General features: G+C 44.9%; 1 protein-coding gene across 1 annotated transcript in view; it reads left to right on the top strand.

Annotated features, from left to right (window-relative positions):
- Nucleotides 1-20,190, top strand: part of ZNF521 (zinc finger protein 521) — a 264,494-nt gene extending 244,304 nt beyond the window's left edge. The window contains exons 8-10 of the mRNA XM_054394665.1: nt 15,207-15,338; nt 19,529-19,644; nt 20,167-20,190. Of these exons, the coding sequence (XP_054250640.1) occupies nt 15,207-15,338; nt 19,529-19,644; nt 20,167-20,190 (272 nt within the window). The remainder of the gene's footprint in view (nt 1-15,206; nt 15,339-19,528; nt 19,645-20,166) is intronic.
- Nucleotides 20,191-21,907: the final 1,717 nt, after the last annotated feature.

The raw sequence follows: 21,907 nt of genomic DNA on the forward strand, positions 1-21,907 counted from the left end.
CTGTAACGAGGCTGTGTCCCAGGATGTGTGTTAAAAGCACTAAGTAGTCCCTTGCTCATTCCAAACCCTCATTTGTCTGAATTAATTTTGTGTCCCCCATTTCATTTGGGTGACTTAGGTTTCACAGTTTCACAGCCTGATCACAAGCCTTGCGACGTTCAGCGCTTCTTTGTGCAACCTGAGCTCCCCGAGTGACAGCACTGCATCCAAATCTGCCCTCGTTTAGGAAGTAATAATAATCAAACACTCACTTCCCTCCTTACAGAGAAACCCTCTGAGGGGATACTGCCCAAACTTGACTGCCCAGTACATGGGCTTGGTTAAATCTCATGAGTTTGAACCCATTCTCCCTGCTTTGCAGCGTGTGGCACTGGTAATGGTTTCAGGCACTGCTAGACCCTTTGTGTGCATCCACAGCACTGTACATCAGCCTGGGCTGGGTGGGCTCTGGATGATGCAGAAGGAGCCTGGCAGATCTGCAGGCAGAATCATAGAATGGTTTGCACTGGAAGGGACCTTAAATATCATCTAGTACCAAGCCCCTGCCGTGGGGCACCTTCCACTAGGTGCTCAAGGCCTCATCCAAACTGGCCTTGGACACCTCCAGGGAGGGGACATCCACAACCTCCCTGGGCAACCTGTTCCAGTGCCTCACCACCCTCACTGCAAAGAATTTCTTCCTAATCCCCAGTCTAAATCTCCCTTCTTCCAGCTTCAACCATTCCCCCTCATCCTATCACTCCCAGCCCTTGTCAGAAGTCCCTCCCCAGCTCTCCTGCAGCCCCTTCAGGTACTGGAAGGCTGCCCTAAGGTCTCCCTGGAGCCTTCTCTTCTCCAGGCTGAACAGCCCCAACTCTCTTCCCATATGGAAGGTGCTTCAGGCCTCTGATCATCTTTGTGGCCTCCTCTGGACCCTCTCCAGCAGCTCCAGGTCCTTCTTTTGCTGCAAGCCCCAGAACTGGCTGCAGCGCTGCAGCTGGGGTCTGAGCAGAGCAGAAGAACAGCATGGCTTCCCTGTCCTGCTGGTCATATTTCTCCTGATGCAGCCCAGGACATGGTTGGGAAGAAGTTCCCCTGAGTCAGAATGGTTCATTGGCATAGTGGAGTGGGGATCAGGTCTGAACTCCAGTTTCTCACTGCCTCAAAGGGGTTTCACCACAGGCATGAAAGAGAGGGAGAGGGGGAATTTGGCACTTACCCAAGCCCCCAGGGAAAGAACCCCAGGTCTCTTAACCCCCCTCCTCCTCCTCCCCACTCCTGCTCAAGTGTGACTTGAACCCTCCTCCCTTTTCTTCTTAGGTTTCTCTGTTTTTTACCTACCTCTTTTTATTTCAGTGAGCTGACACACACACACACACAAGGAAAACTCAGTGGGCCTTGTGGAGCATATTCCAGCCAAGTTATTATTAGAGTAAGTTGGTAAAAGGCTAAAGCCTTACAGTGGGCAGCCACCTCTCTCATACAGTTACAGGCATGGTTTTCGTATCTCATTTCAGATTTCCTGAGAGCCTTACAAGTGTTTTTTGGGTTTTCATTGATGTTAATCACCTCAAAGTCATTTAATGTCACACCACATCTTTCTCCACATCTGTTAAGTTTTATCTAGAGAGGATATACACTGACCTGGCAGCCTATACATTTATTTTTCTCATTGTAATGCTATATTTTTCCCCCCTTTGGTAGTACAATCTGATGCCTTATACTTGTAACCTGCTGTTGTTTTTAATTGCTTATTGTTATTAATTATATAGTGGTAGCATTGTTGACTCAAGACATTTGGGTTTTCAAATCCACTCTATCGTTATTGCTATTGGAGCTGCGCTACATTACCTAAGCTCTGTCTGCTTCCCTGCATTTCTCCAGTGAAATTCAAATGAGGAATAAATCAAGACTCTCTTGTGCCTCTGCCTCCAGCTAGGTTTCATGCCCTTGTCCTGCTTCTGCTCACCACCTCTGCTCCTCCATCAGCTTTTTCAGTCTACACTCTTTTGTCTTTATTGTTGCTGCTACATCTCTTCTCCTTCCCCAACCAGTCTTAGCCTGTCAATGGTGCATCTCTTTTCAGCCAGCTTCTCTCTTTTTTTCTTCTACTCTGTTGTTTTTTTCCCTCTTTCCCCCTGATTATTTCACTAACTTTGCCATTCTGATACCTGAAAGTTGACTGCAGAGGGGGGATGTTGTTAGGTACCACTCCTCAATTGCAGGCACTGTGGGAAATGGTCTCTTTGCCTCAGCAAGGAATTAGGTTTGATGAAGAGTTGAAATAGATTTGTAAAAGTGGCATTTAGAATTAAAAGAAGAAGAAGGAAAAAAACCAAGCCACAGACATGTAACAGTTAGAGGAAAAGTAACTAATTGGCCCTCATTATCCACAAACAAAGAACTTTTAATATAGAAATCCCAACAGCTGTTTGTTCAGCTCAATGGGAAGTCTTAGTACCAGCAGAGAAAGTGGCAAAGAGAGTGGAGTAGGTTTAGAATGAAGTCTGCTCCTTTCCTGATGTGTGAGCCCAAAGCTGTTTCCTTGTTTCAGAGCAGGAGCAGAGAGAGGCAGGAAAAGGTTGATGCAGAATAAACCTAGAATCATTGAATTATAGAATTGTTTCGGTTGGAAGAGGCCTCTAAGATTGAGTCCAACCATCAGCACAACACCATCATGGTCACTAAACCATGTCCCCAAGTGCCATGGCCACATGTTTCTTGAGCACCTCCAGGGATGGGGACTCCACCACTTCCCTGGGCAGCCTCTTCCAATGCCTTTCTCATGCTTTCCTAAATAAAGCAGCAAACTAAGTCAGATCAGCAATGTAGATAACTCTTCACCTTAAATTGAGCTTCATCACTTTAAGATGTTGCTGTACAAGGAGATCTCCCACATCAGCCTTGGGTGCTTAGGTGAATAGAACCTAAGTGCCCAGTTATCAGCATAGACATGAGGACCTTAACTGCCTGAACTGCTTCTTCCTCCCTGATTTTTCTGAGGGATGGGGTTGAGAGATGGAGGTTAAGAGGAAAGCAAGCAGGAAGCTGATACACCCCTAAATGAGTTTTAAGAGCTGGATCAATATCTGAGCTATTGCAGCTCATTTCAAAGTGTCCTTCACCTATCTAAGGTGATGTCAAATAATCTTTGACTCACATAATGACATTGAGATTTGGAACAATGTATCAGTAGTATCTGAAGGGCACTATTTCTGCATGCTAGTGATTCAAATATCCAGTAATATTCTTCCCTTCCCTTCCCTTCCCTTCCCTTCCCTTCCCTTCCCTTCCCTTCCCTTCCCTTCCCTTCCCTTCCCTTCCCTTCCCTTCCCTTCCCTTCCCTTCCCTTCCCTTCCCTTCCCTTCCCTTCCCTTCCCTTCCCTTCCCTTCCTTCCCTTCCCTTCCCTTCCCTTCCCTTCCCTTCCCTTCCTTCCCTTCCCTTCCCTTCCCTTCCCCTCTATTCTATTCTATTCTATTCTATTCTATTCTATTCTATTCTATTCTATTCTATTCTATTCTATTCTATTCTATTCTATTCTATTCTATTCTATTCTATTCTATTCTATTCTATTCTATTCTATTCTATTCTATTCTGTTCTGTTCTATTCTACACTATTCTATTCTCTTTTTTCTCCATTTTCCTTTTTTCTTCCCCATCTTTTCAGGGCAAAGAGGCAATTCTTTGTGGACTGGATAAAAAGCATTTCAGCATTTAGAGTCTTTATCTTCCAGGCAGCGACTGGCTTCGTGCCAGAAGATGGAAGGCAATCCTGAGCCATTCTGTATACTCAGAACAAAAGCAATACCTGCTAAGAGTTGTGTACAAAGCATCATTTCTACTGCTGGTCCACCATCATGTGGAATTGATGTTGATATTCAGATTGTCTCCATGCAAAAAAAAAAAGATATTTTCCCAATACCCCTAAATTTTGAGCAGGTTGGATTTAATTTATGCAACATGAAATATCCTCTTCTACTTTAACAATTTTCTATTTTCTTTGTGCAGAACTTGAGAGTTTTGGGGTTTGGGGTTTTTTTTGCACCTGTTCTCCCACCTGTACCAGAAGTCCCAGATGAGTGGGCATTACTAGTAGGCATTCCCATCAAACAAGAGAGCAAACTGATTCTCCAGCTTCTTCAGAAATCAAGAACAAGAAACTGTAGCTGCACAGTGAACAAAAATACTGAAACTGAATGAGCAATGCTAAAAAAAGCCAAAAGTTTTTACTTACATTTTACTGTTCCTAATTCTCTGGCATACAAATGTGACATTTTTATTAGGTTTTTTCCCCCCTACAGTTTGATTAAATTGTTAATAACTCCTTTGCTCCAGCAATCTCTGAGCCATTCAGTTTGCAATTTCATTTTACTAGAGAAAGTTTGGTCCAAAAATCTTCCTCCTTGGAAAGAAATAGGTTCTCAGCTCATGGAGGAGAACAAAACCAGCTCAGTTCTGACCTTAATTCCAACACTGTATTCATAACAATGGGCAGATGTAGCAGGGCCTTGGTCTTTATCAAAACCACTAAATGAATGGGATTGAGAGGGCCCTCTGGAGATCCAGAGATCCAACCCCACTGCCAAGGGAGGTTAACCCAGAGCAGGGCACACAGGAACGCATCCAGGGTGGTTTTGAATGTCTCCAGAGGTGGAGACTCCAACACCTCACCTGACAGCCTGGACCAGTGCTCTGTCACCCTTAAATTAAAGAAGTTCCTCCTCATGTTTAGATGGAAATCTATGTTCAGGTTTGTGCCCATTACCTCCTGTGCCGTCACTGGGGACCACTGAAAAAAGCCTGGCCCCATCCTCCTGACACCACCCACCCTATAAGTATTGATCAGCATTGATGAGAAGTCTATAAATATCGAAGGGTGGGTGTCAGGCGGAGGCGGCCAAGCTCTTGTCTGTGGTGCACAGTGATAAGACAAAGAAGAAAAGGTGCAAACTCAAACAGAGAAGATTTCACCTTGACATGAGGAGAAACTTCTTTACAGTGAGGGTGATGGAACCCTGGAGCAGGCTGCCCAAAGAGGTTGTGGAGTCTCCTTTTCTGGAGACTTTCAGAACCCCCCTGGCTGCATTCCTGTGCAGACTACCTTGGGTGATGCTGCTTTGGCAGGGGGGTTGGGCTGGATGATCTCTGGAGGTCCCTTCCAACCTCCAATGTTCTGTGATTCTGTGACATCCCCCTCAGTCTTCTCTTTTCTGCCTAAAAGGCCCCAGTTCTCTCAGTCTTTTCATTCTTCATCCACTGCAGTGTGGCAAGAGAGGTTTTACTCTGTTTGGGGTAGGAAAGCAGCCATGTAGCAGGTTGCTTGCTTTATCTGTGACACACAGATGACAATCTGCATCTTGCTGTGCAGTGTGGGGGCACAGGGCTTGACCCAGCACCCTTTGGCAGAATTTAGTCCCACACAAAGTCTGGATGAGCCTGGTAAGACAGGAGGGCCTGCTCCCCTCAGCCAGCATCTGCAGGATCAGGCTGCAAGTTTTTAATCAGTGCTCACTAAGTGCTTTTTGAAGAGGTAAGCGTTGAGCTGGATCATCTGGCTACAAATAACTCCCACCACCACCCAGCTTATTCCTGCTGGTTTAACTTTCTTTTTTTATCCTGTGGTCAGATTGTTTCCAAAGTAAGCTCTTATCCCATGGGATTTCATTGCAGTGATGGAGTGGAACCTTGAAACGTGTACAGCTACGTGATCCAACACAGACCTTTCTTATTCCAGCAAATTTTACTACCTTTTCACAGAGCAGTTACAGACAAGGAGCAGCAAATTCTGCAGGTCCCATAGCCCTGTTCCTTGCAGCCCAGAAAGCAAACTGCATCCTGGGCTACATCAAAAGTACTGCATCCAGTTCTGCTGTCCCCAGCACAGGAAGGACACAGAACTGTTGGAATGGGGTCAGAGGAGGCCACTGAAGATGATCAGAGGGCTGGAGAACCTCCCCTGTGGGGACAGGCTGAGAGAGTTGAGGCTGTTCAGCCTAGAAAAGAGAAAGCTCCAGGGAGACCTTAGAGCAGCCTTCCAGTACCTGAAAGGGGCTACAAGAAAGCCAGGAAGTGACTTTTGACAAGGGCTGGGAGTCACAGGATAAGAGAGAACACTTTGAGCTGAAAGAGAGGAGATTTAGCTTGGAGATTAGGAAGAAATTCTCTAGAGTGAGGGTGGTGGAACAGGTTGCCCAGGGAGGCTGTGTATGTCCCCTCCCTGGAGGTGTTCAAGGCCAGGCTGGATGAGTCCTTGAGCAAGCTGGGCTGGTGGGAGGTGTCCCTGCCTATGGCAGGGGGCTTGGAACTGGATGATCTTTAAGATCCTCTCCAACCCAAACCATTACTTGATTCTATGAATTCCTGAACTCTCTCCTGGTAACCAGTTACCCACAAAATGCTGTTCTTTGATGGAGAGGGCATTTGCTGTATTGTTCTTATTTGCACTGAGAAATGTGCCAATTATGAAGAAACAGAGCCTGCCAGTTACCCTTCTCTTGTTTTCATCCATCCTCACGGATGCCAGGCAATCTGTGGCTTTCCTAGAACATACAAGGCACATGTGGTAAGAAGACTTCACTTACAAGCAGCCAAAGTGAGTGCAACCAAGCAAAAAAGTGAACAGTTGGTGAAGTGAAATGCATCCCTTGCTTCAGAGAGAAATACAGTGGAATGAAAGCTGCAGTAGACTGGCTTTCCCTTAAGCAGATCTAATTTCAAAATCTGGCCCTGGAGAGATGAACTTTTGCTTTAATTGAGGAGGTGGATCCCAGCTCCCTGTCACTCCATCAATCAGCACCCTTTGCAGTAGCGTTAGCGATATGCTGTGCAAGGCTGGAGGATTGATTCCCTGCACGTGGAATAAGGCTTCCTGCCGGGAGCTGCTGGGAGCTGGGGTGGCTTGGCCTCAGCAGCACCCTGCAGATCCTGTCCTCTTCCATCTGATGCTGGCCAGTATCCTTCAAGGCACAGTCATAGCCCAGGCTCAGCTTTCCCCTTGGGAGTTGTTGATGCAAGAGTTGAGGGTTGTTCCTTGCATCTTGTCCATCTCTTTCCTCAGACGTGGGCAGAGCCTTGCCCAAAGATCATTCTGGACTGAGAAAAGTAAGGGGAGAGACACTGCTCAGGTTGCAGCCTGATCTTTTGAGTTCCCCAGTCTCTAGCTAACATCATGATTCTGGTTAAAGGTATTTCCTTCCCCCTCCCTCCCAACTGCAGACATGAGGTGATCTGTGCTGAACATTGCAGGAAAAACACAGATGTACTTCTGTCTTTCCATCCAATCTTCCATGCTGTCCCAGCAGGACTGACCCATTAGTTAGGACTTTAAAGAACTCCTGGTCTTCTCAGGCAGGTGGTGGAAGCCTCATCCCTGGAGGTTTTTGCAGCCAGGCTGGAGGTGGCTGTGAGCAACCTGCTGTAGTGTGAGGTGTCCCTGCCCATGGCAGGGGGTTGGAACTGGCTGAGCCTTGAGGTCCCTTCCAACCCTAACAATTCTATGATTCTATGTATTCTTTGCCTGTACTCTGTCTCCTCCTGCAGCACTATATTCCCAGGTTTTCATGTCAGCTTCCAAAATTCATACTGTGGTGGATAGTGTTTTTCATGGAGGGGTTGTGCTAATGTTTGAGAGACTGAAAATGACAGAAGTACTGTAATGAACAAGGAGAAATTATGAACATGGTGCTGAAAACTTCAGACACTTTCATTTCAGCTTCCAGACCTGGAAGAAGTGGTTTGTGTTCTTTAGCAGGTGGGGATGCTTAGAGAATCATAGAAGCGTAGAATGGTTTGGGTTGCAAGTGACATTAAAGTTCCAACCCCTGCCATGGCCAGGGACACCTTCCACCAGTTCAGGTTGCTCAAAGCCTCATCCAACCTTGCCTTCAACACCTCCATAGTTGCAGCCTCCACAGCTTCTCCAGGCAACTTGTTCCAGTGTCTCACCACCCTCACTGTACAGGAAGTACTGATTCCTGATGGCCAATCTAAATCTACCTGTGAGTCCATCACCCCTCATCCTGTCACTCTGTGCCTTTGTCAAAAGTCCCTCCCCAGCTCTTCTGTAGCCCCCTTCAGGCCCTGGGTTGCTGTTCTAATCAATCAGAGACTTCTCCAGGCTGAACAGCCCCAGCTCTCTCAGCCTGTCACTATAGGGGATGGTCTCCAGCCCTCTGATCATCTTTGTGGCCTCCTCTGGACCTGCTCTAGATTGTCTCTAGTGCCACAGAGAAGCTGATGAGTGTGTGGCTGTGTGGCCAGTAGCATTAAAGAGATGCAGACATGCACAGCACTGTAAGCTAGGAGGTGCAGCTGGCTGCATGCTTTGCAGATTAAAGTGATGTGCTTTATTCTGTGCTTCCTAGTTTTTGGTCTCATGTCCTAGCCAAGGTGTTAGCTGTCATCCATGGTGCTCTTTCCATCCTCCTCAGATCTCTGCTTTATCAGTGTGTGCTGCAGAGTTAACTCAGGGAAGAGTGGAAGCGATGTGAAGAAGGAAAAACTGTTTTAGGGGCATGGTTGGCTTGGTGAAAAAAAAAAAAAACCTCTGGAGAGATTGACTGTGGGAGCTGTGCATGCTTCAGAGCTGTTAACAAGCAGGAGGACTGCAGGCACTTCATTCCTCTGCTGTGTGTGGAGGGCAGAGTTTACTCCACTTCTCAGCAGATGCTTTTAAGCATGGGCCCAGCCTCGTGATAATTTACCAGGAGGACATCATCATCTTTGGACCTTTGCCTATAGATTTATTCAGAGTAAAAGGCAGAAGGACCCTTCTGGACAATCTCGAGGGTGAGCAAAAGAAAAAGAGTTACTTATAAACTGTTACAAATTGGTGCTGGGTAATGGCTGGAGTGTTGATCAGACAATATAAGAGGGCCCCCAGTGGCTACCGACTTAACAGCTGCATGTAAGTCAGGCAGTGAACATTTGCTTGTAGCTGCTCTGGTTTTGTTTTTATTGAAGAGCAAGAAGCATAAACATGGGAGAGGCAGTCTAGAGGCTGCTTAAAGGGCTGCACTTGTTTCAAGTGTGTACTGAAATGTCAGGGCCTTGCGTGGAGTGCACAAGTTGGGCGTTGAGTTGGGAACACTAATTGGGCCAGGTCACCCAAAGCAGTGCCTCAGGTGGGGGTGTGGGTGAGGGGGGGATCTCTCCTGCCCACATGAGCTGCTCAGCAACTCCACAGTCTGGGTAGCTGCTGCAAAGTCAGAGGATCCCCAAATGTGAGAACATGCTCAGCATGAAGACAACTGCTGCTTGGTTTTGCAGCTGGTTATCAAGCTAGTTCCTCAGGTAATGGGCTGCACCTCAATTAAAATCTACCTCACCTCCCCCACCACCCCCCTTGAAACATGGAATATTTGTGTAAATATTAAACATTTAGGAGAATATCAAATGCATTTGTTTGGAATTCAACTGTGCTTACATTTCGCCACTATCTGAATAAAGATTGCAAATGGAAAGTAATTTACTTCTGCAGAAATTCTGAGTGCATCAAAATAATTTGAAGAGGAGGCTGAGGGGAGAGACCTCATTGCTCTCTACAACTCCCTGAAAGGAGGTTGCAGTGAGGTGGGGTTGGGCTCTGCTCCCTAGTCTCAGGTGATAGAAGGAGAGGAAATGGCCTGGAATTGTGCCAGGGAAGGGTTAGGTTGGAGATGAGGAAAAATTTCTTTGCTGCAAGAGTGGTCAGGGATTGGAACAGGTTGCACAGGGAGGTGGTGGAGTCCCCATCCCTGGAGGTGTTCAAGAAACGTGTGGCCATGGCACTTGGGGACATGGTTTAATGGCCATGGTGGTGCTGGGTTGATGGTTGAACTCAAAGATCTTGGAGGTCTTTTCCAACCAAAGCAATTCTATGGTTCTATGATATTTCCCTCTACCAACAGTGAGCAAACCATCCTCATCCGTGTTGCAGGGTCTTAACTGTGCCCAAACTCATATCCTGGTGATGTCAGGGCAACAGTAAGCAGCAGTTGTGTGCTGTCATAGTGAGTACTTTGTTCTTGCCTCCCTGATGGAGCTGTTGGATCCCTAATGTGAAGGACGTGCTGACTTGTTTTACGATGTACCACATCAGGGAGTGCAGTGCAGAGTTTTCAGTTAGATTCGGAAGAGTGCAGGCTTTATATTAAAGGTTCATTTCTTTTTCATCATTCAGCTCACTCATTTGCACTGTAATGTACTTCCCCATTCCTCCTCCTGATAGTTGCTGCTTTTATACCTATTTTGCAAGCCATATTTTAAGTCTAAATCCATACAGCAGTTGGCGAAAATTCCATAGCGTTGCTTATTCCTTACCTATAACTCTTAATAAAAAATAGGGCTGTGCCAACCTATTATATCCTTAATAGAATATTCTAATGGTTATTAAATCAATTGACTCTGAATCTCACTTTAATAAATGAGTCAGACAGTATTTTCCAATTACTGTCAGCCGCCACCTTTCCAAAGAGCAGATTATTTTGATTGAATTTTTTAAAGCTGTTCAGCACTTTTTTTTACTTTTTTCCCTTCTTCTTTTTCTTTTTTCTTTTTCTTTTTTCTCTCTTTTTCTTTTTTCTTTCTATTTTTTTCTCTATTTTTCTTTCTTTATTTTTCTTTTTCCCTTTTTTCTTTCTTTTTCTCTTTCTTTTTCCTTTTCCCCTTTTTTCTTTCTTTTTATTTTTTCTTTCTCTTTCTCTTTCTTTTTTCCTTTTTTCTTTCTTTTTATTTTTTTCTTTTTCTTTTTTCCCTTTTTCTTTCTTTTTTCTCTTTCTTCTTCCTTTTTCCCTTTTTTCTTTCTTTTTCTTTTTTTCTCTTTCTTTTTCTTTTTTTTTTCCTTTTTCTTTCTTTCTTTCTCTTTTTTTTCTTTCTTTTTTTTTTTTTTTCCTGAGAAGAGCAAAGAGCAGTGGCTCTGTTCTGCAGAGAAGGAGAGCCTCTTGGACTGTACCTGACACTCTATTCCCCTCCAGATTTATCCCAAGTGAAAATTGAAAATGTGACATTTCACCGGCCCATTATTTATTAATGGTATCATGCTTTGCACTTCCAGAGCACCCTATCAAATTGTTTGCTACACATGAAAAGCAAGACAGGGGCCAGTGTGTAAACAGAGCCCTCTGCATTCTCTTTCTGCATCTGGCACCTCTTCAAGAGCTACCACACCCTGGCTCTTCCATGCCAGGGGAGATAAGATGCTGGCCGTGCTTTGAAATTCTTGATGGAGAGCAGAGCACAGGGACAAGGCCTTATCCCCTCATCCTTCTGCAGTGCTGTGTGACCCAAGCAAGCAGGCAGTTGTGTGCCTGGCTGTGTTATCTTAAACCTTTCCAAAGGCAGATGGCAGTGATTCTGGGTCTTCTGTGTATCGTGGATAGTCCTGGACTCATCTCCAGCTCTGCCGTCCCAGTCGTATTAAAAATCTTAGGGGATGCTAATTAGGTCAGCCTATTAAAGGAGAAATTAAAAATTAACACCTCTCTCTTCTTTAAAGATGGGTAGTCTGAGAGACACAGGCTGTGCTGCCATGCCCAAGGTGGTAAGAGTACGTCAGTACAGTTTGGAATGGACCCCAGCACTCCCAGCTCTTCTGCCAGTGCTGTAACCTTCTCTGCCTCCCTTACATTTAAATCACTTTGGCCTCACGTTCTTGAATTCAAGGACTGGAACCTTGCCCTTTGTTCCAAAGATGTAGCACAGAGCAGGTGATGTGCACAAAATGGGTGAAGAAGAGTGTGAGGGGAAGAGTTTGCAACCAGAACAGTCAGACTTGGGGGGGGGGGGGGGGAAGTGATTCTATTAGTTATACAAATGTAGTCACATTTTAAATGTGGTCTTTAGAACTAGGAGACTAAAAACATTTTCTTTTTAAGAGACAGCTTAGATTCTGCACAAATTGATGTCTCTTTGCCTGGGGAGGTTTCCTATCTGCCCCAGGCGAGTGGGTGAGGGGATTTTTCAAGTCCTGTTTATAAGCCTTTAGGAAAATCAGATTTGCAAGATGCAGCAATCAAAGAGGTTTTGATGTTTGTGACCAGGAGATCGCCTCGGATCTGGGTGGTAGGGGAAATACAATAGGGCCACATCTAGTGGGGTTCAGTTCCTCTTGAACAAGTACAAATACAGTGTAACTGGAATTAGCTCTCCTTCAGCATCAGGGGCACGTGCCTTTTTTCCTCTTTTTTCCTCATTAGCTGAGGTAATGGAAAGCCTTCTCTGTCTTCTGTAGCTCCATAGAAAAATATTTCTTTTTAGGAAGTCTCTCTGCCCTGGAATGTTTGAAGAACTCCCCACTCAGTGTTCCTGTGCTCAAGAATGATTAGCGTGGTTCATTTACACTTTGCCAACAGTAACTCTGTGAGTTGAGAACTGCCATCGATTATCTTCACCTTGACATGTGGAAGGTCCTGAGATGGAGCTCCCTTTGTCCTAATTCCTTTGGCTGTGTGTGTCAGCACAAACAGTTTGATGAAGAAACTTCACCCTGCAGGCTTTCTAGCTCCTGATTGCCCATTGTGGGGACTTGCACTGTCTTCACAAGTCTCTGTTAGGTAACGACCTGACTGGGTAAGGATCCGGATGCAGGAGGCAGGATCTGATCACTTGCGGCAGTCTGTACATCCCTCAGAATTGATTTGCAAATTTGGGGAAGAGGAGGCTTTGAAATACATCTTGTTGAGCCCTTCCTTCTCTTGGCAGTTCTCTGTTCTGCAGCTTTGCCCACAGTGGTACATTGCTGCTTGTTGACAGAGCATGGCCTACAGCCTGCCTCACAGGATGTGACCATCTCTCTTAGGTGTGCAGACTGCTGCATGCAAGGCTTGTGTCCCTCCTGCTCCCCTTCACAGGGCTTGCATGGACCATACCTGGCTTCTCTCAGCAGCAGCAAAAGCAGGACGCACTGGAAGGGTTTGTCAGTGGTGGTGGAGAACCCCAAGTCCCAGGCAGCTCTTTGGAATCCACTACAATTTTCCCTGCTGAGGAAACAGTTCACATGTAGTTGCTAAGCGGTTGCTAACATATCTATGAAGAGTCAGGAAAGATGTCACCTGCCTGATGAGAAGGTGTCACCTACCCCCAGGAGTCTTCTGCACAGAGAGTGTACAGCCAACAGTACCTGACCACCAGTGTGTCTGGCTGGATGGGACACGGACCTCAGCAGCCTGTGCTCCACTGCCTCCATATTCAAGTCTCTCCAGAGAGGCTTGGTGGCAAACCAGCTGAGATTGACCTGAGCCTTTGCCTGAGTTGGTACTGATGGCTGTCCTCAGCAGGCCCAGCTATAAATTGGTAAGGAGCAAGAGTCAAAGGCAGCGAAGTTCTGCTGTCTGATGTGGGTAACAGAGACAGGCACCTCAGTGGCGATGGTCTGTGGGCACAGGGTTGCTGGGACCACTGAGCTTCGCCAGCCAGAGCAGGTCTGCTGTTTCAGCATTTTTACCTGTTTGCTCCAAAGGAGACACCCCACCAATCTGCCCCTTGTCCTGTAGTGACAGGACTGCAAGCCCGTGTAAAAAGTTCCCCCTAGCTTTCTTGTAGCCCCTTCAGGTACTGGAAGACTGCTCTAAGGTGTCCCAAGAGCCTACTCTTCTCCAGGCTGAGCTGCCCCAACTCTCTCAACCTGTCCCCACAGAGGAGGTTCTCCAGTCCTCTCATCATCTTTGTGGCCTCCTCTGGACCCTCTCCAGCAGCTCCAGGTCCTTCTTGTGCTGGTGGCACCAGAACTGGAGGCAGTGCTGCAGGTGGGGTCTGAGCAGAGCAGAGCAGAGGGGCAGAATCCCCTCCCTGTGCTGCTGCTCTCCCTGCTCTGGATGCAGCTCAGCACACAGCTGCCTGCTGGGCTGCCAGGGACCATTGCAGGCTCACGTTGAGTTTTTCATCAACTGGCACCCCAAGTCCCTCTCCTCCAGCCTACTCTTCAACCAGCCTGGATTTATGCTTGGGACTGCCCTGAGCTGCTGTCTGCTCTCACCCCCTACAGGAGCTGCGTGATCATGGGTCAGGACAGTCACTGATCACCATGGGCAGCCCTGTGTGTAGCAGAGGGTAGGCAGCATTTAGGTGTTTGGGGCAGGCAGGACGCTCTCCTAAATCACTCCTTTTCCACCTGAGCAATGGCAGGGAGCTGTGCCAGTCTCCAAGCATTTCCTTGCCTCCTGGATTTTGTTAATCAGATACAGTATTTACCTGGAGATCAATGCTCCTGGTGTAGCACACCGGTGACATACAGAAGGACCTTTTCTAAGCGGCGCTGTGGGAATTGAGGCCTCTGCAGCAGGGCTGGAAGCCACTTCTTACCTAGCAACTGTTTCTAAGTAGGACAGCCGTTGACTGCCCTCATGGCAGACTGGATGAATCCTGCAGCACCCTCAGGAAGGGAACCTGGTGCCAGGCACCAGCCGGCCTTCAGAGGACAATGGGAGGAAGCGGAGGAACAAGCGGCAGGGAGTGGGAAGGGTTTTAAAGCCACAGGATGTTGACGGGAAAGCTGCGTCAGGAGGTGCACAGGGACCTTCCTGGGCTGTTAAGAGGAGAAATGCAAATAAAGGGGGGAAAAAAAAATCTTGGATTGTCAGAAAGGGAGCTGGGAAATCCTGTGGCTTCATGTATGCCCCTGGGACTGGAAACGTGGAGCAGGAGCACCGGGAGGGTACCAGCCTGTCTCAGGATGGTTACCAGAAGCTCCACATCAGCCAGAGTGTCCAAAATTGGATGCATTCACAGTTCTTACCCCTGGTAGACAGGATCATCAGCCTTACATCCCAGAGAAGTTGTGGAGTCTTCTTCTCTGGAGACTTTCAAGACCCATCTGGATGTGTTCCTGTGTGACCTGCCCTAGGTGACCCTGCTCTGGCAGGAGGGAAGTGGATTCAATGATCTCCAGAGGTCACTTCCAACCCCTATCATTCTGTGGTTCTATGATGCTGTGTGCAAATGTACTTGGTGGTGATGGAGTGGCTCTGCTAAGAGGTGGTGCCTCAGGTCCTACTCATCATTTCCTGCTGAAGTCTAATGGTTTGCATTTTGCTGGATACTGACTGTATGTGGAAGATCTGTGCTGGTGTGTGCAGTTAAGCTTTGTGCATTCTGAAACCTTGAGGTAGGAGGGCACTTCAGCAGCTGTAGGTGCTGAGGGACATCCTGAGCTTAGGAAACCGAAACATCTCTTCAGCTCATAGTTTGTGTTGGACTTGCTCTTTGAGAAGAGCTGTGGTTAATTTCACTTCTCCTTTGATTTCTCCTGCAGATGAAGGACTGAACCATGAATGCAAACTCTGCAATCAGACGTTCGACTCTCCTGCCAAACTTCAGTGCCACCTGATAGAGCACAGCTTTGAAGGCATGGGGGGCACCTTCAAATGTCCAGTGTGCTTTACAGGTAGGAGGCCATTGCTGCTTGTCCCAGTCACACTGACACTTGCAGAACTCCATTTACAGCTGTGTCACATGCTGGCTTTAGGTCAGTTTTAGGAGGGAACAGTATAGTTGTGCTCATTAGTGATGTTCATTAGAAATGCTTTAGGAAGCTAAGCTCACAGGAAGGGCAGGTATCCATCTGTAAGAAGAGCGTTTCAGGCTCCTCTAGCAGAAGTTTGAGGTTTCTCTCATTACAGAAGTGACAGTCTGATACCTTCCACAGCGTGACATTCATTACCTTCACGTTCCAAACTCACCAAGGTTAAAACTCCCCATAAATTTGTGCTTTAGAGCTGCAGATGTTTCACCTAAAATGAAATAACTGGAAGCAGAACCATACAACTCAGCTAGGCATAGCCTGTGCAGCAACATTCTCCTCTGCTCGGGTAAGAAAGTCTGCCTGCACACATTCATTGGCTCATGGTGAGAAGAAACACCCTTGTAAAGTGCTTTAGAAAGCAATCCATGCTTTTTAGCCACAAGTCAAGTTCTGCTCTCCCCTGACACAAGTCCAAGTGTGGAATAATCTGCCCCAAGTCGGTGGTGTTACTCAGTAGTAAAACCCAAGTGAGAAAATAACTTGACCCAGTGGGGCTAAGCACTGTGGTGTTTGGGCCATAATGAGGAACAGAAAAATGCTGTTGTTGGAAATGAAAACACATTAAAAGGATGCCTACAGAGCTGTGAGCTTTTTTAAGGACTTCCTAATAGAACATTTCATAAAATGATAACCTAAAACACAAGCATTAATATGTGGCTTACATGCCCAATTTTGCTTTACAAGATGAAAATCAAAGATAATCACAAACATGACAAAACACACTTTGGGTATTCTGGCATCAATGGCATGCTAATTCTGGAAGCCATTCAAGGTTTCTGTTCTCCATTAATGGGAGTGAAGGATTTTCATTGATAGGCAAATAGCCCCTTTAATACCTTCCTTTTACTTCTCTTTGTTTGGCAGCTCCCCTCCCAATAAAACCTCAGCGTGTGCACTACGGAGGAAAACGAGCATTGAGTTTTTCATCTCTCAGATAGAGTGGCTGGGATGGTTATTACCTCACTGCCTTTAGCTTTCACACATTTCTCTGGGTTGTGCAATTAAAAAAAAAACAAACAAACACAGAGTTCATCTTCACTGCACAGCTTGACACAGTCATGTCTGAGCACAGGGAGAGTTGCCCTAAACACTTTGTCTGTTAGGAGGCTGGAATCAGTAATTCTTTCACTGAGGCTTTTTTTTAGTCTTAATGCTGATTCTACTGATTTTTCCCCCCCTTGACATTGGGTACACATCATGACATCATCTTTTGGTACTATCATCTCTATGATTTTTATGTTTTGGGGAGTTGTAAACACTCTATGACAACTTGCTTGTCCAGTTGCTGTGGCTGGAAAAGCCCTGTAGGGTAATCAGGCTGTGCTCATGCTAGCAAGGTGGGATGACCTGGCAGTGGTAACCTTAGCATTCCCATTCCTCTTTATGACCCTTGTTCAGTGCATCCAATGCACCTACCTAAGCATAAAGACACCAGACAGGCAGCCCTGGACACTATTCCACCAGTTTCATAGAACTGCAAAACTGTTCCAGTTGGACAGGACCGCTAAGATCATTGAGTCCAACCATCAACCCAACAGCACCATGGCCACTAAACCATGGACCCAAGTGCCATGGCCACAGGTTTCTTGAACACCTCCAGGGATGAGGACTCCACCACCAACCTGGGCAGCCTGTTCCAATCCCTGAGCACTCTCGCAGAAAAGAATTTTTTCCTAATCTCCAACCTAACCCTCCCCTGGCACAATTTCAGGCAATTTGCTCAGGCAGTTCTATCACTGATACTAGGGAGAAGAGACCAACCCCCACCTCACTGCAACCTCCTCTCAGTGAGTTGTAGAGAGCAATGAGGTTTCCCCTCAGCCTCCTCTTCTCCAGACTAACCAACCCCAGGTCCCTCAGCTGCTCCTTCCCAGTCCTGTTCTCCAGACCCTTTAACTTCTCTGCCCTATACACCCTCATTGCTTATGTAAGGAGAACCCAGTGATGGTTCTCCTCCCAAGCCAGATCCCTGATAAAACTAATCCTTCAATTCTGAGCCAGTAGCCTTCTGCAGTGTGTTAAGGAGCACAGAGATAAGTCGATTGCAGTCTGTGCAAATCACTTTTTGCTGATGGGGTAAATAGACAGGGAGCATTAATCATAAACCAGGGTGCTTTATTAGCAATATGCCCTTCAATTATTTCAGAATGTCTTGCTAGAATATTAACCAGAAGTAAAAATCACCAATATAAGTTTTATGTGGAAAATGGAATCTGATCTTTTCTCCTTTATTTTTTTCTTTCTTTTTTTTTTTTTTAACGTCAGAGTAATGAGAAATGTGATTAAAATGTATGACTCAGAAGAACAATATTCTGATGGTTGGGCTTTTTTTTTTTTTTTGTTGTTGCTTTGCAATTAGAATAATTTAAAATGATTAGGAGTGGAGTCAAAGTCAAATGCCAGCATCTTTAATAAATCCTTTCCCTGCCTATACAGATTAATATTGTAGATGCAAACTTTTTTAGGTCACAGTGCACCAGGCATCCATCAGAAGTCAGTGCTGCCAACCCAAACACTGCCTCTGGCATATACAATTTAATTATTAATAGTATGTCTCCTAGGTAAACTGTTACACAGTCTTAGGGCCTTGTTTTGTAGTCATTAAAATTGAACATGTTTATATTATTGAAACCCTCACATTCCGTCTGTAGGCAGAGCTGATCTTAAAGTATCCAAAGAGAATTTACCTGCAGTTCTGTTTCACATTTAGAGACATTGCCCCAGTGTAGCTGTGGGATATAATTTTTAGCATTAACACATTTAAATACAGAGCTGTTTGTTAGATTTCACTTTAGGCACACAAAGTAAACAGCACTTCGGCATCTCTGCTTTGCAGACCTGTTGGTTGCTAGGAAATAAGTTTTGTGTGTGTGTGTGCAGTAAGCATGAAGGAATCATTCTGAAGAGAAACTGGCATTTTTAGCTTCTTTATATTTCAAGTCTTCATTGTTTGCACTCTTAGAGTCTTTTTCGCCCTTTTTCCCCTTTTCTTCTTTCTTTCTTTCTTTCTTTCTTTCTTTCTTTCTTTCTTTCTTTCTTTCTTTCTTTCTTTCTTTCTTTCTTTCTTTCTTTCTTTCTTTCTTTCTTTTTATTTCTCTTTCTTTCTTTCTTTCTTTCTTTCTTTCTTTCTCTTTTCTTTCTTTCTTTCTTTCTTTCTTTCTTTCTTTCTTTCTTTCTTTCTTTCTTTCTTTCTTTCTTTCTTTCTTTCTTTCTTTCTTTCTTTCTTCCTTCCTTCCTTCCTTCCTTCCTTCCCTTTTTCTTTCTTTCTTTCTTTCTTTCTTTCTTTCTTTCTTTCTTTCTTTCTTTCTTTCTTTCTTTCTTTCTTTCTTTCTTTCTTTCTTTCTTTCTTTCTTTCTTTCTTTCTTTCTTTCTTTCTTTCTTTCTTTCTTTCTTTCTTTCTTTCTTTCTTTCTTTCTTTCTTTCTTTCTTTCTTTCTTTCTTTCTTTCTTTCTTTCTTTCTTTCTTTCTTTCTTTCTTTCTTTCTTTCTTCCTTCCTTCCTTCCTTCCTTCCTTCCTTCCTTCCTTCCTTCCTTTCCTTCCTTCCTTCCTTCCCTTTTTCTCTTTTTCTCTTTCTTTCTTTTTCTTTCTTTCTTTTTCTCTTTCTTTCTTTTTCTTTCTTTCTTTCTTTCTTTCTTTCTTTCTTTCTTTCTTTCTTTCTTTCTTTCTTTCTTTCTTTCTTTCTTTCTTTCTTTCTTTCTTTCTTTCTTTCTTTCTTTCTTTCTTTCTTTCTTTCTTTCTTTCTTTCTTTCTTTCTTTCTTTCTTTCTTTCTTTCTTTCTTTCTTTCTTTCTTTCTTTCTTTCTTTCTTTCTTTCTTTCTTTCTTTCTTTCTTTCTTTCTTTCTTTCTTTCCCTATTTCAACTAATTTCAGAAGAAGGAACACACTTTGTAAATACCTTGTGTTCACTGATACCTATTAGACCAAGGGTGCAATGTGAAATCAGAGTGCTTTTACCTCTTGGAGTCTCTGAGTGTCAATGGGAAATTGTTTTTCTAAACCTCTTTACTTGCAATCTGAACTAATGCAAAGCTTGTTGTGTGTTTACCATTGCAGTGTTTGTCCAAGCAAACAAGTTGCAGCAGCATATTTTCTCAGCCCATGGACAAGAGGACAAGATCTATGACTGCACACAGTGCCCACAGAAGTTCTTCTTCCAAACAGAGCTGCAGGTACCACACTTGGCACTTGGGGGTTATAATTGCATTATGTACTTGATGGCTAGGTTCAGAGCTTTACTTGCCATGACCTCCTCTGATACTTTCTCATCATCAGGATGGGAATGAGAGAAGGACAAGAGAAATTACAGATGATTCAACCTATGCTGCTTCTAGAAAGGGCTGGCAGAAAACCACCTGGTACAGACCTAAATTTCAGGAGCCACCTTTGTAATTCCTGCTCTGTAGGTTGGTACAGCTCAAGATATTCTTGAGGAGAGAGAAATAGGCATCCTGGGTTTTTTTCTGTTTGATATCTATAAAACATTTACTCAAGCAGTGAAATGGAAAATAAGAGTATTCTTTTGACTCTAAGTGTGAAAAACTAAGCACTGAAGTAAGAGTGTCAGGGAGGGGGGGAGTAGACACAATTTATCTTGGTTTACCTGCTGGCCATTTCTCCTAAATACTAACCTGGTGAGGAAAAAAATTAAAGGGTCAAATGCATGGCTCAGCTCTCTTGTGTGCTGTTGTCAGACTTGTGATGACACTGTTCACTAATGGCAAACAAAAGGGCAGAGGGGAAGAAATAAATGTTGGACAAGATCTGAAAATAATTTTGGATGAAGGGATTATTGATTCTGTATTTAAACATTCTGCACTGCTTGTCTTGTGGTGACGTGTTATTCCTGACTTTGAGACAGCAGCACAAGAGTGTTTCCCAGTTGGATTGAAGTATTGGGGTAGGCTGATAGAGGGGAAATTTCGGGGTCTCTGGTGGTCAGTAGAGATAGAACAAGGAGAAGTATTTGTACAGCAAGGCCTTTCCCACACTATCTGCCATGTGACTTTCATTAGGAATGAAGCCATTCTTCAGCACTTCAGGTTTTCCAGTAGCTTTTTAAAGCATGGACCCCCATCTGGACCCATTTGATCTACAGCCAGCTGAATGTGAGCCAGTGCATGCCCAGGTGGTCAAGAAGGTCAACAGCATCCTGGATCAGTGACCCAGCAGGACCAGGGATGATACTGTCCCCTTGATTCAGCACTAGTGAGGCCACACCTTGAGTCCTGGGTTCAGTTTTGGACTCTCTCCCTTTAGGAAAGGCATTGAGGGGCTGGAACTTGTCCAGAGAAGGGCAACAAAGCTGCTGAAGAGCCCTAGGCACTGGCTGAATGTAGACAACCAGGTATTGCATGCAGGCTCTGACCCAGTGTGGAAGAGGAGGACAAAGAATAAGACTCTCATACATAGTGATGGACAGAAAGAGTCAAGTTTGAGTTTTGAAGTCAGAGAACGGTATGGGTTGTGCAGAAAGTTATTAGACTTGTAAAAAAAATAAAGGAGAAACAGTGGAATGAGGAAAGGTCAGAAATTAATTTAGTTGTATGTGTTTCTTTGCCCCCAGGATTTTTGTGGGACCATTTTCTTTTGATTTTTTTTGGCCAAAATCCTTGTTGTGGATTTTGGTTTTCCCTCCTCAAATGTTTCCAATAAGGTGAAGCTGCTTTTCCAGAAAAATTAAAATTAAAAAAAAAAATTAAATGCTTTTGGCTTACTGATCTTGAGAAATCCTGTTGTTTGTCACTGACTAATCAAAATGAAGAAGTGGGAAGAAGTAGAGACATCAGTTTCTGGAAAGAGAAAGGAAAGATTGTGAAGGAAGAAAGGAAAAAGGAAAGGAAAAAGAGAGGGGGAAAAAAGGAGGAAAAAAATGAGGAAAAATAAGGTGCAGGTATGCAGAAGATGCATGGAGAGAAAGAGACAGGATCGAGAGGCTAGAAATCAGTCTGAACAGCAGAATTCAGACTGGATTTTAAAAAGGCAGAACAGGTAACTGGATTCTGGAGGTGGACGACAAACCAAGATGCAGGAGTGGCTGCCACATGTACAGTCACCTCCTCACTGCTCTGCCCCTGGGAAATACCCTTTTGTTTCAACACACAGGGAGTCCTAAGTAGCTGCCTTCAGCAAAAGCACCTTTTCCCACTCTAAATTCATCCCTGCCCAAGACTGAAGGCAAGATTTTGCTCTCTCCATCAAAGCCAGATTGGATGATGCCTTGAGCAAGCTGGTCTGGTAGCAGGTGGCCCTGCCCATGGCAGGGAGGTTGGGACTAGGTGATCTTTAAGGTTCCCAGTCTGTGATTGTGATTAAAGCTTCAGCATAACTGAGGCACCTGTTTTTGTAGTGAAGGGCACAAAAGGAGGATACTACAGAGAGATGAATCGTGCTGTGCCCTGGCTGGGTGGCAATTGCTGTGCTGGTTGTTCCATG

The sequence above is a fragment of the Indicator indicator genome, chromosome 31 (genome assembly GCF_027791375.1).
Source record: "Indicator indicator isolate 239-I01 chromosome 31, UM_Iind_1.1, whole genome shotgun sequence".
Taxonomy (NCBI): domain Eukaryota; kingdom Metazoa; phylum Chordata; class Aves; order Piciformes; family Indicatoridae; genus Indicator; species Indicator indicator.